Genomic DNA, 12962 nt, shown 5'->3' on the forward strand with positions numbered 1-12962 from the left:
CCCCAGTTTGATCGCATATCGCAGTGCGATCTGACAGTTCGCACAGGATCGGATCGCACAAGTGTGAACCACTGTGCGATCCGATCCTGATGCGGCTGAAAAAAGGGGTCATATGCGACTTTTGTGCGGGTGCAGTGCGAATTTAGCCATACAAAGTGTATGGCTGAATTCGCACTGCACATCCGATCGCATGTAATGAAGGAGCAGTGCGCTCCGATATTACATGCGATCGGCGCACTCGCAAGAGTGTGAACCGGCTTTAAAGGCGAGTTCTGCATCCCGAACTGTTATTTTTGTACACTGCCCAAGGGTCCATTTTATATAAGAGAAAATTATTGTCCAGCGTTGGACTTTAAACATTCAGAGACCTTTGATACAGGAGGCCTTTTGTTCATAATCAGGCTCATTCAAATAGGTAGCAAAGTGCTCAATGCACAGTGCATTATCCACAGCACCAAGGAAAATTCATATTACTGAAGGTAGACCACATATTACCAAAGATACAAGATTCTGATTGGCTACTACTGTATTCCACTTTGCACCTTTTGCTATTTTATAAACAAACCTATATGCTTAAAAATATATACAAGGACTATGTTAGTGTTATGACAGGCCAGGTGAGATGTGAAAAGTGTGATGAGTCCCGCTTAGGTTGTCATAAATGACAGCAGCTTCTTCACCTCTTCTTCTTTGTCTCTTTCTTCTGCTTTTTACCAGCTGTCACAGTGGCCATCTTGGGTTTTCTCAATACATCTGTGCTTTTTATTTCCGAAGCATCAGGTTCCTGGTGAGAGGGATGGAAACAATTAGGGCTCTTGCACACGGACATCAAAACTTCCATGTTTTTAGGTTTTCAGGCACTTTTTTCCTTTACTGATCTGACTGCAGACCATTGGTTAGAATGGACCTGTACATACAGGTGCGTAAGGGCACATTTAGACTTGTGGTAGCCCTTTTAAGAGCAATCTGCAGTGAATTGCTTTTCAGAGGGGGTGTGATAGGTGGCAAGGTGATATATCATCTCGTCACTGCCTGTTTTAATCTCTAGAAGCCCTCAGCACTATGTTGCAGTGCAGCCCTGTTCACTTAAAGTGGTATTAAAGGTTTGTTTTATTTTTTTATAACAAACATGTCATACTTACCTGTTTTGTGCAGTCGTTTTGCACAGAGCAGCCCGGATCCTCCTCTTCCCAGGTTACTGGCTGGCGCTCCTGGCCCCTCCCTCTTGACCAGTGCCTCCAGAAGCAAGCTGCTTACTATGGGGGCACTGGTGCATGCTCGCTCCCGCGCCCTGCTCTATGCATCCATAAGACACAGATCTGCCTCTTGGCCCAGCCCCAGTTCTCTCCTCTTTGGCTATCTGGCTGGGATTGATAGAAGTGGGAGCCAATGGCTCCCGCTGCTATCTCAGCCAATGAGGAGAGGGAGTCCTAGGACAGCCGAGGCTCTTGTGCACATTGCAGGATTAGGTGAGTATTAGGGGGTCTGTGGGAGGAGAAGCAAACAGAAGGTTTTTTTACCTTCTTGCATAGAACATGCATGAAGGTAAAAAACCATTAGCCTTAACAACCGCTTTAAATGGGTCATGTCCAGCGGGCAGTACTGCCTGACAAATGCATCTAGGGGTATAATTTTTGCCAGCATATGTATACCCGGTATGACTGCCTTTGTAGTTTGGGGGGGGGGGGCAATAAAAAAACCACCGCTGGAGCCCTGTGAAAACAGAACCACTGTAGTAGTTGCTGCTACTACAGTGATCACCACCGTCTTCCAGGTCCCTCTGCTGCATAGTAAGTCACAAGGGGTCACTCGTTCTGCTTAGGTGCCAGTCAGAGAACACATTTTACAAGGCTTTTAAAGTTTGCAGTCTAAATCTGGAGTTTGCAGTATTTGGCAGCTGTCAGCAAATTGAAGGATAAGTTCACCTTTTGTATAAAAAAATAAAAATAAATGCAGGAAAAAAAAAAAAGAGGGATTTTTGACTTACCGTAAAATCCATTTCTCTGATGTTCATTGACGGACACAGCTCCTGATCTTCATAACCATTGGGTTATACTACCCCCTACAGGAGTAGCACACTAGGCAGAAAAATAATCTGGCTACACCTATGGGCAGTCCCAGGGGGTACACTCCCCCTCCCTGCTATAGGTACTCAGTTTTGTTAAGACCAGTGTCAGAAGAATTACAACTCCACAGAGGGGTGGGTGCTGTGTTCGTCAATGAACATCAGAGAAATAGATTTTATGGTAAATCAAAAATCCCATTTTCCCCTTCGTTCATTGACAGACACAGCTTCAGATCTTCATAACCATTGGGACGTCTCAAAGCAGTGTTAAACATGAGTGGTGGGAACAGCAACAAATTTCCCAAGGCTAAACAGTAGCCAACCATGCAACAGGAGCCCAACCTAAACAACTGGAGCCCACCTGAAAAAAAAAAAAAAAAACAATACACGCTCAAAGCCCTCTAAACAGCAGCCAGCAAAACATTACGGCCAAAAGAAGCATCCGCAGATGTCAACACATCCACTTTGTTGAACTTTGTGAAAGTGTGCACCGACGACCAGGTGGCCACCTTGCAAACCTGCATCACTGACGCCTGATGACGGAAAGCCCAAGAGGCGCTGATGAATAGACCTAAACCACCGTAGTTCTGCAACAGCTGGAGGGCCGTAGTTCGGAGATCCCTGTCCTAAATCATAGAGGTGATCAGAGACGATCTGGTCTCTCCCCACCTCTGTAACCACCCGTTGGAACCGTCAGACTGTTTTCTGGGCTCGCTGGTAAGCCCGAGAAACACCAGCGGGAGGAGGGGGGACGACCCCTCCCACTGATTCTGAAAACGATCCATCGGCTAATCAGTCGCTTGGGTCGCTTTTATGAGAATCCCTGCCTGAAAGAAAAATGAGGGGGGTGGGGTTATGGCTGATAGCTTCAGTCATACCCTCGGTAAACCACTTCAAAGCCGCAATGTATATATATATATATATGTGTGTATATACAATTTGCGGTTCTAAAGTGAATAGACTGTCTCTGAACTGAATGGGTGTCTATGGCAGCATCTCCCTGAATCTCTCATAGCTGCTTATCCTCCAATAGGGTCCAGAGTGCTGTACATATGTCTGAACAACATCCAAAAAATAAAAAAGTAGATATAACTTCTAAAACCTCTCACCGTGTCCTGTGACTTGCTTCCAGGGATTATAATGGCCAGGATGCAGATGAGTTGAAAGATTGCTCCACAGAACAGTCCATAGCGGAGTAACATCTCTAGAAAGCTGGGCTCTGGAATGTCTGGGGGCGAGAGATCCAGAGGCTCCGGCATCCTTATTGGACTTGTAACCTGCAACCACACAATCAATCCCTTTTATAACCGGATCCATATGCCAGCGCCGGGCAACAATTTAATCATGGCCCAATGTCCTATGCACCTAGGAAAACTAGATTACACATAAAAGTCAGGGTACCCAGCACCCAGGCTCCTGGCACAGGGTTCCCTTTTCCGGTCCAAGTGCTGTTTTGCAGATTAGATGACACCAACATTAAGAAACAATCATTTACTTAATGCCAAATAAACAGCAAAATACACGGATGAAAGACATACAGTATAAGGGAGTTGTATTATCTGTATCCATCTAGTTATGAGATTTACACAGCACAGCCCTGTCTGTCAAAGCAGGAGACCTGATTTTTCTAGAGCCGAAACAACTAATTGATTAATCATCAACTAATCGATTGTCAATTATTTCCATAATTGATTAGTTGGTCAGCCGATTAGTTGGCCTGCATACAGAATGCATTATTTGTTCACATATCAGCAGACACAGCAAGACCCCATTCAGACTAGCGCGACTTATCAGGCGACTTGTCAGCCTGACAAGTCGCGCTCGGTCGCGGTCCATTGAATAGTACAGGACCCGTTCTAATAGTAGCGACACAAGTCACTCCGACTTAGAAAAAGGGTCCTGTACTACTTTGGGGCGACCTCGGAGCGACTTGCATAGACTTCCATTATGTGAAGTCTCTGCAAGTCGCGCCAAAGTCGCGGTGTACGCGACTTCACAGGTCGCCCCCCAAAGTCGTGTCGCGCTAGTCTGAATGGGCTCTAAAGCAGACATACAGCTCAGTACACCATCCATACATGTCAGTAAGTGCCTTAGAACTTGTAAATGTGTGAGGAGCAATGCCTCATGGGACATGTAGTCCTGTGCAGGAAGGGAGTGGTTCTAAAGGCAGAAGTTTTTTTACCTTGCTATAAAGACCAGTGGCGACTGGTGCATAATAATTGGGGGGGGGCCCGGCATAACCAACACCCCCCCCCCCCCGCGCACGACAGATGGCTGGCCAGCTGGACAGCCAGTATCCTTACCACTTCCTTCCCCGAATGGCTGTCAGTCTCCTCCGGCCGTGCGTCTCTTCCCTCTTCCTGGCCAATTGCCAGTAAAATCGCTTCTCTTTTCAGCCAATCGGGAAAGGGGACTCACGACCTGCTTCCTCATTGGCTGGGAGGAGAATCAGTGTGATAATAGTGAATGTTCATTCGCTATTGTCATACAAACCGGTGGGCTCAGGGCGCAGAGCCCAATTTCTTTTGCATGTGTGCGCTTTTCTTTTTTAATATACATGTCTCTTGGTTCATAGCTGCACCAGCTTTAGAAACACATGGGTATGCTCCCCCAAAAATTTTTTGCTTGTTTAATAATAATCTTTTGAAGTGCAAATTAGCTCCCATATTTATTGTTTTTTTTTTTTTTTTTTTTTTAGCTCCCATATTTCAATTGTGTTTTTAGCTGTTTGCTGTAACAGCTCTCCTCATCTGAAAGAATCACTTTTTAAGCAGGTACATCATTTTTGCTTTATTTGAGAAAAAATGGTTTAAATTTGGCCTAAAATTTGGTTGAAAATCGCAGATCGCCGCAATTACTAGTAAAAAAAACAAAAATCACATAAATCTTTCCCGTAGTTAGTAGATGCGATAAATTTTGCGCAAACCAATCAAAATTTGCTTATTGCGATTTAAAAAAAAAAGTAAAATGTAGCTGGACACAAATTGGCCTAAAATGTTAAAAAAAAAATTGATTTTTAAATTTTTTTTTTTTTTGGGGAATGTTATATAGCAGAAAGTGAAAAATATTGTTTTTTTTTTTCCGAATTGTCACATTTTCTTGTTTATAGCGCAAAAAATAAAAATCGCACAGGTGATCAAATACCACCAACAGAAAGGTCTATTTGTGGGGAAAAAAAGGACATCAAATTTATTTGGGTACAGCGTCGCACGTTAAAGTAACGCAGTGCGAATCACAAAATATGGCCTGGTCATTAAGGGGTGAAAATCTACCGGTCCAGAAGTGGTTAAATAGAGGTGCGCCGAATGGAACATTTGGTGCCGAAACCAAAAATGCAGGATGCACTTGGCCGAAAACAACAGTTTTCAAAAAAATATATATATTTAAACCTTTAGCGCAAGAAAATCTCAAGAAAAATGCATCCCTTTAAATTCTATGTATGTCTTCAGACTGGTCCGCTGCGCTTCTGTTGCGGTGTTAAAAATCTTTCTTGCTGCATTTTTGGTCAGTTAACCACTTTAGCCCCGGAAGATTTTGCTGCTCAGTGACCAGGCCACTTTTTTCAACTTGGCACTGCGCGACTTTAACTGACAATTGCGCGGTCATGCAATGCTGTACCCAAACAAAATTGACGTCCTTGTTTTCCCCACAAACAGAGCTTTCTTTTGGTGGTATTTGATCACCTGTGCGATTTTTATTTTTTGCGATATTAATAAAAAAAAGAGCGAAAATTTTGCGAAGAAATTGACATTTTCTACTTAGACAGTTAAAAAATATCCAATATATTCAATTTTTGTCATATATTTAGACCAAAATGTATTTAGCTACTTGTCTTTGACAAAAAAATTCTCAATGAGCGTATTTTTATCTACTTTAAGACCGGAAGATTTTACCCCCTTCCTGACCAGACCATATTTTGCGATTCGGCACTGCGTTACTTTAACTGACAATTGCGCGGTTGTGTGACACTGTACCCAAATTAAATTTACGTCTTCTTTTCCCCACAAATTGAGCTTTCTTTTGGTGATATTTAATCGCCTGTGCGATTTTTAATTTTTGAAAAAAAGAGCGACAATTTTTGAAAAAAAGAGCGACAATTTTGAAAAAAATATAGTTTTCACATTCTGCTATATAACATTCCCCAAAAAAAAACAATTTACAAATCAAAATTTTTTAACATTTTAGGCCAATTTGTTTTCTGCTACATATTTTTGGAAAAAAAAAATTGCAATAAGCGTATTTTGATTGGTTTGTGCAAAAGTTATTGCGTTTACTAACTACGGGAAAGATTTATGTCATTCTTATTTATTTATTTTTTACTAGAAATGGCGGCGATCTGCGATTTTTTGCAGGACTGCGACATTGCGGCGGACAGATCGGACCCCTAACTGACCTTTTTGACACTTTTGGGGGGACCAATGACATTACTACAGTAATCAGTGCTAAAAATATGCACTGTTAATGTAATAATGACACTGATAGGGAAGGGGGTAACATTGTAGGTGATCAAGGGGTTATATGTAGGCCTCATGCTTACTGACGTGTGTGGGGGGAGGGGGTTGTGTGACACAGACAGAGATCACAGGTTTAGCTATGCTGAATCCTGTGATCTCTCCCTGTTTGTCACAGAAAAGATCCGCCTGCTTTGTTTACAAGCGGGCGGATCTTCTCACAATTTCCCTGACAATCGGGGAAGAGAGGTGGCAATCGCCGCCTCTCCTCCTCCAGCCCGACTCGGGAGTGGGCCTCCGGCGGCGCGCGAGTGCCACCGAGACAGCTAGGAACCCAGTGACGTAGGTGTATGTCGCTGGAAACAGGGCTGCCACTGTGCTGCAGTAGCAGCACAGTTAGTGGTCGGCAAGTGGTTAAAAAAAACGCACCAAAAACACACCTCTTAATTATTATTTCAGGTACTTATATAGCGCTGTAAATTTACGCAGCGCTTTACATATACATTGCACATTCACATCAGTCCCTGCCCTCAAGGAGATTACAATCTAAGGTCCCTAACTCACATTCATACACAGTAGGGCCAATTTTTTTTTATACAGGATCCAATTAACCTACCAGCATGTCTTTGGAGTGTGGGAGGAAACCGGAGTACCCGGAGGAAACCCACGCAGGCACAGGGAGAACATGCAAACTCCAGGCAGGTAGTGTCGTGGTTGGGATTCAAACCAGCGACCCTCTTGCTGCTAGGTGAAAGTGCTAACCACTACACCACTGTGCCGGCCACATTCAAATGCATTGAAAATGCAGGAAGAACACATCAATAATGCTCCCCTGTTATGTTTTTTGATGCGGTTTTTGAGTCACATGACCCATGAAAAACAAACCATAAGCGGTTTCGGCGCCATTATCAGCACCTTCTTCTTTTATCGGCAAAATGCCAATAACACCATTTTTGGCCGATATGTTTCGGCTGCTGAAATTTCGGTGCATCTCTAATTTTAAAAGACTCTTGGATGGGGATCTTAGTGAACACAATATACGGGGATATGGGAAATGATTATCTACACCATGTCCAACCTTTTGGCTTCTCTGGGCCACATTGAGTGTAGAGAAATTTTCTCGGGCCGCATATAAAATATATACTATAGTTAAGGTATATAAGTAATAAAACGCTGCTGCGCCCTTCCCGCGCTGCTTCGCCCCCCCCCCCCAGCACTAATTTAACACAACTAGTGGATGATCCCCTCCGAGGCAGCCTCTGCCTACAGTTAGTTGGAAGCTGCCCTGGCCGTTCCCCCGACTCGACTTCCTTCCTCCCCAGCAAGAAAACAAATTGTCAGGGGGCAGTGGGCCGCATTGCCTGAGGTTCTGGGCCGCAGGTTGGACATGCCTGTACTACACTGGCACACACCTACACAGGATGAACTGGACGGACAATTGTCTTTATTTACCCTTACCTACTATGATACTATGAAATTAGAGATGGGCGGGATCCTAGTCCCATCCCCCACCTGCCCCGATCCCGCCAGGAAGCCGACACTTCATACCGCCAATCACAGGCAGCGAGACGTTTCCCGGTCTGTGCAGCTGCCTGTGATTGGCGGTATGAAGTGTCGGTTTTCCTGGCGAGATCGGGGCAGGTGGGGGTTGGGACACGCCTGAGCCCATCTCTATATGAAACTATAAAAGGGGAGGGGCTGACGTTCAATCTGTGTGTAGCGCGGTTGGAAAAGCAGAACATCTGATCTGTGCATGCAGCCAATGGTTGTAGCGCTGATCTGTGCATGCAGCCAATGGTTGTAGCGCTGATCTGTGTATTCTGGGGGGGTCCCCGCTGTCAGAATACAATAGTGGGGGAGATCCATGCATCCACATCACTTGTGCTGATGCGGAGATCTGTCAGAATTTTATCTACAGTCCAATGTTTGAATAATAAAATAAAGTTTTTATGTATAGAGAGAAGGAAGAGAAGGGAGGAGTGAAGAGGAAGATAGGAAGAAAGGAAGAGGGGATGTATGGAGGAGGGTAGAAGAAGAGAGCAGACTGTTATCATGGAGTGTTGTGTCTCCTAAAGACAGAAGGGGGCGCAGTCCCCGCTCTGACACCATCCATAGATAACAATAGAACTGTGCGACCCGGACAGAGGAGATCGGTGTATAATATAATGGGATGCTGCTTATGGACAGATCTCACTTACACACAATAGGCAAACACCTCTGGACCCCGGATCGAACGCTCTCACTGTCAGGAAGTGATGTGAAGTCCCTCCCCCGGCTCCAGTGCTTAGTAAATTGATGTCGTCGGTTCCGCCATTTTCCTGTAGCCTTTGTCCTAGGATCTAGTTTTATTTCCCGATCTCCATGGAGATGGCCGGTTCCTCTAGGTGGCGCTGTGTGCCGTATAATCTGCTGCTAGGAGAGACAGCCCGCTGAGACGTGTCTTCATTATATGATGTGTGGAGGGCTCAAGGCCCACACTTTATCCCCCCCCCCCACATACACACACTGTATTCACACGCACACACACTGTATTCCCCCCACACACACACTGTATTCCCCCCACACACACACTGTATTCACACGCACGCAGACACACACACTGTATTCACACACACACACTGTATTCCCCCCTCCCCCCACACACACTGTATTCACACACACACACTGTATTCCCCCCTCCCCCCACACACACACTGTATTCACACGCACACACACACACAGTATTCACACGCATTCACACGCACACACACACAGTATTCACACGCACACGCACAGTATTCACACGCACACACACACACAGTATTCACACGCACACACACACACAGTATTCACACGCACACACACACAGTATTCGCACACACACACAGTATTCACACGCACGCACACGCACAGTATTCACACGCACACACACACACAGTATTCACACGCACACACACACACAGTATTCACACGCACACACACACACAGTATTCACACGCACACACACACACAGTATTCACACGCACGCACACACACACACTGTATTCACACACACACACACACACTGTATTCACACACACACACTGTATTCCCCCCACACACACACTGTATTCCCCCCTCCCCCCACACACACACTGTATTCCCCCCTCCCCCCACACACACACTGTATTCACACGCACACACACACACAGTATTCACACGCATTCACACGCACACACACACAGTATTCACACGCACACGCACAGTATTCACACGCACGCACACACACACACACACAGTATTCACACGCACGCACACGCACAGTATTCACACGCACGCACACACACACACACACAGTATTCACACGCACGCACACGCACAGTATTCACACGCACGCACACACACACACAGTATTCACACGCACGCACACACACACACACACAGTATTCACACACACACTGTATTCACACACACACTGTATTCACGCACACACACTGTATTCACAAACACACACACTGTATTCACACACACACACACTGTATTCACACACACACACTGTATTCACACACACACACTGTATTCACACACACACACACTGTATTCACACACACACACACTGTATTCACACACACACACACTGTATTCACACGCACACACACACACAGTATTCACACACACACACTGTATTCCCCCCCCCCCCTCCACACACACACTGTATTCTCACACACACACACTGTATCCCCCCCCCCCCCACACACTGTATACACATGGGAGGAAGGGCAACTTATTCTTTGGGAGTAAGCATGCAGATTCATGTTCAATCTGTGTGGGGGAATTTTTGCTGACACATGATGCTCATCCATTTTGGGGGACGGCGGAGTTTAGCATGTTCACCCTGAGCTCTAGATGACCTTGTCCATACCAATGTTCCCATTTCTTCCCAACAAGCAGGGCCCTCTAGTTCCTCCTTTTTTGGAATGGATTGTAACTGTATTGTCTTCCCTCACATTGTAAAGCGCTGCGCAAACTGTTGGCGCTATATAAATCCTGTATAATAATAAATAATTGAGCAATACTGACCCCCCCATGCACCAATGTTCCCCCTCTCTATCCACCTAACAGCAGCTTCCCCACCCCAGCACCATTTCCTCCCTCTCCCACATTAAGCACCAGAGTCCCCTCTCTCCCACACATAGCACCAATATCTTTCCCCCCCCCCTCTCCCCACAATGAGCACCAGTGTCCGTCTCCTGCCCACCCAGCACCAATGCCCCCCCCCCCAGTACCAATGTTTCCGCTCTGCACTGAGCAGTGTCTGTGACTGCTTGGTCCTTCCGCCAAGATACAACTTCCTCCACTCTGGAACCAGGAACCAGGTATTATAGCTGAGAATTTCACCCAAGAACTAGACAACACTAGTTTAGGTGAAAACTGGAACTGACCCCTCATATTTTTGATAAGATCTGTGTTTTTTTGCGGGACTGCGACATTGCGGTGGACAGATCGGACCCCTAACTGACATTTTTGACACCTTTGAGGGTACCAGTGACATTACTACAGTAATCAATGCTAAAAAATATGCACTGTTACTGTAATAATGACACTGGCAGGGAAGGGGGTAACAGTATAGGTGATCAAGGGGTTAAATGTGTACCTAGGGGAGTGATTCTTACTGTGGGGGGGTTGGGCTTGTGAAATGATCACAGAGACATGCGATCCTATATAGCAGGATCACGTGAGCTCTGTGATCATTTCACGGAGAAGAACGGTCAGCTGTGTTTACAACAGCCGACTGTCCTCTCTCAGTGGGGAGCGAGCGCGGGTGTCAGGTGGCAATTGGAGCCACCTGACACCCGCATCGGCTTCCCTCGCCCCATAGCGGCCTTCAGGGGAGTGACGTATACCTATGTGGCTTTGCCTGTAGGAGACAGACTGCCACAGTAAATATACTGTAGGCGGTCAGCAACTAGTTATGGTAAACATATAAACGTCCCACAAGAGTTTGGTAACAAGGTAAAGTGGACGCAATGCTAGTCACATCTCCAAGAGGAATAGCAGACAGACAGAAACAATAGGTGACTCAATTAACAATGGAAACTCACACCTAGGAGGCACACAATGGGGAAATTATACCATGACAGAAAGACACCTTAGTAAACAGATTATAGCAGGAGACCCCAGCATCAAGTTGTTTTGAGCGGATTATGTTAACATCTGCTCTGAGTCTGGGGGGCGGGGGGATTTGAAGCAGTCAACGCTCGTTTGGGCATAGAGAACCCAAATCTGTATCTAGATCCTAGGCTTCCAGTGTCTATGTGTTTTGGGGAGACACGGATCCAAATCCATGCCAAAAGGTCCCCCAGGCACACACCTCCCAAAGAATAGAGCCCCCTCAAACACCAGGGCCCATAGTCAGTAGGCAAGAGGCTACTCTGCAGTCCCTTCCAAAAGCCCCTGTCCCAGTTAGGTCTGTCACAATATGCCCCCCAGGGCCATCGTCCCCCCACTAAACACGCTTGTGCCCCCTCTCCTCCACCAGATATTTTTGTCCTCCTCTCCCCCCACGAGCATTAATGTCCCCCCCTCTCTACCCACCTATCAGCGATGTCCCTTGTCCTACCCCACCAGTGCAAATGCCCCCCCCCTATTGAGCACCAGTGCCCCCCCTCTCCCCACACCTAGAACAGTGTCCCCCTTCTACCCCCCCCCCTAGCACCAATGCCCCCCTCAGCACTATTGTCACCCCCCCCCCTATCCAGAGCACCAATGCTCCCCTCTCTGAGCACCAATGTCCTTCCCTTTTTTTTCTTTTCAACAAAAGTGGAGCTACGCTTAAAACAAGGTATACACTGTGTGGGCTATCTCATGTATTGTTGGCGATTTGCAGTCTGTCTCCCTCGTTGAATGAAAAGTTCCTAAAGAGCGACAAATGTAGAGAGAGCAAGCAAAATCACATGTATATTTGATGACATTTGAGTGATAAGCCACTCCCACTGTAAGCACAATTAGGCCACACCCACCACTTACCTGGCCCGATCCTCTTCTGGTAGTGTCTAATTACTCTGTGCTGGCCCAGCTCCTCTGCCCCTCACCTCCTTATATAACTGGGTATGTAGCTGCTGCCGGGGGGAGGAGTAGATACTATACCATATAACAGGGCTTGACAAATTTGCTTTGAATCTAGGAGCCAGCTAAAAAAGTTAGGAGCCAGTTTTTTTTTTTGTTTTTTTTTCCTTAGCTAAAAAAAAGCTTTATTTTCAAGGACAAAACTCCTCTTATGTAGTCCTGATGTGTATCTTTATAGATGTATGACATGGGTTTATACACATAAAATACACGGAGGTGCCGGTATGTGAAGAAGAAGAAAAAATAAAAAATAAAATTTAGCTCTGCTGCTTACCCTCAGCAGAGCAAATATTTTTTTTTTTTTTTTAGATGTTACCCATTTGCCTTCTGGGTATTTCCACCTTCCTACCCAGACCAATTTT

The 12962-nt window shown here is 45.8% G+C and overlaps 1 protein-coding gene across 2 annotated transcripts; it reads right to left on the bottom strand.

Annotated features, from left to right (window-relative positions):
• Nucleotides 1-287: 287 nt before the first annotated feature.
• MANBAL (mannosidase beta like) lies at nt 288-8789 on the bottom strand. Of its 2 annotated transcripts, none has more exons than XM_082273030.1 (3): nt 8732-8789; nt 3175-3342; nt 288-784 (listed from the first exon to the last, which is right to left on the bottom strand). In XM_082273030.1, exons 2-3 carry the CDS (start codon nt 3322-3324, stop codon nt 677-679), a joined length of 258 nt encoding a protein of 85 aa, XP_082129156.1. In that variant the 5' UTR covers nt 3325-3342; nt 8732-8789; the 3' UTR covers nt 288-676. The 2 variants fall into 2 exon arrangements, with proteins under 2 accessions (XP_082129156.1, XP_082129155.1); XM_082273029.1 differs by having other exon boundaries at nt 8715-8783.
• Between the last annotated feature and the right edge of the window lie 4173 nt (nt 8790-12962).

The sequence above is a fragment of the Pelophylax lessonae genome (assembly GCF_965119305.1).
Source record: "Pelophylax lessonae genome assembly, chromosome: 11".
Lineage (NCBI taxonomy): Eukaryota > Metazoa > Chordata > Amphibia > Anura > Ranidae > Pelophylax > Pelophylax lessonae.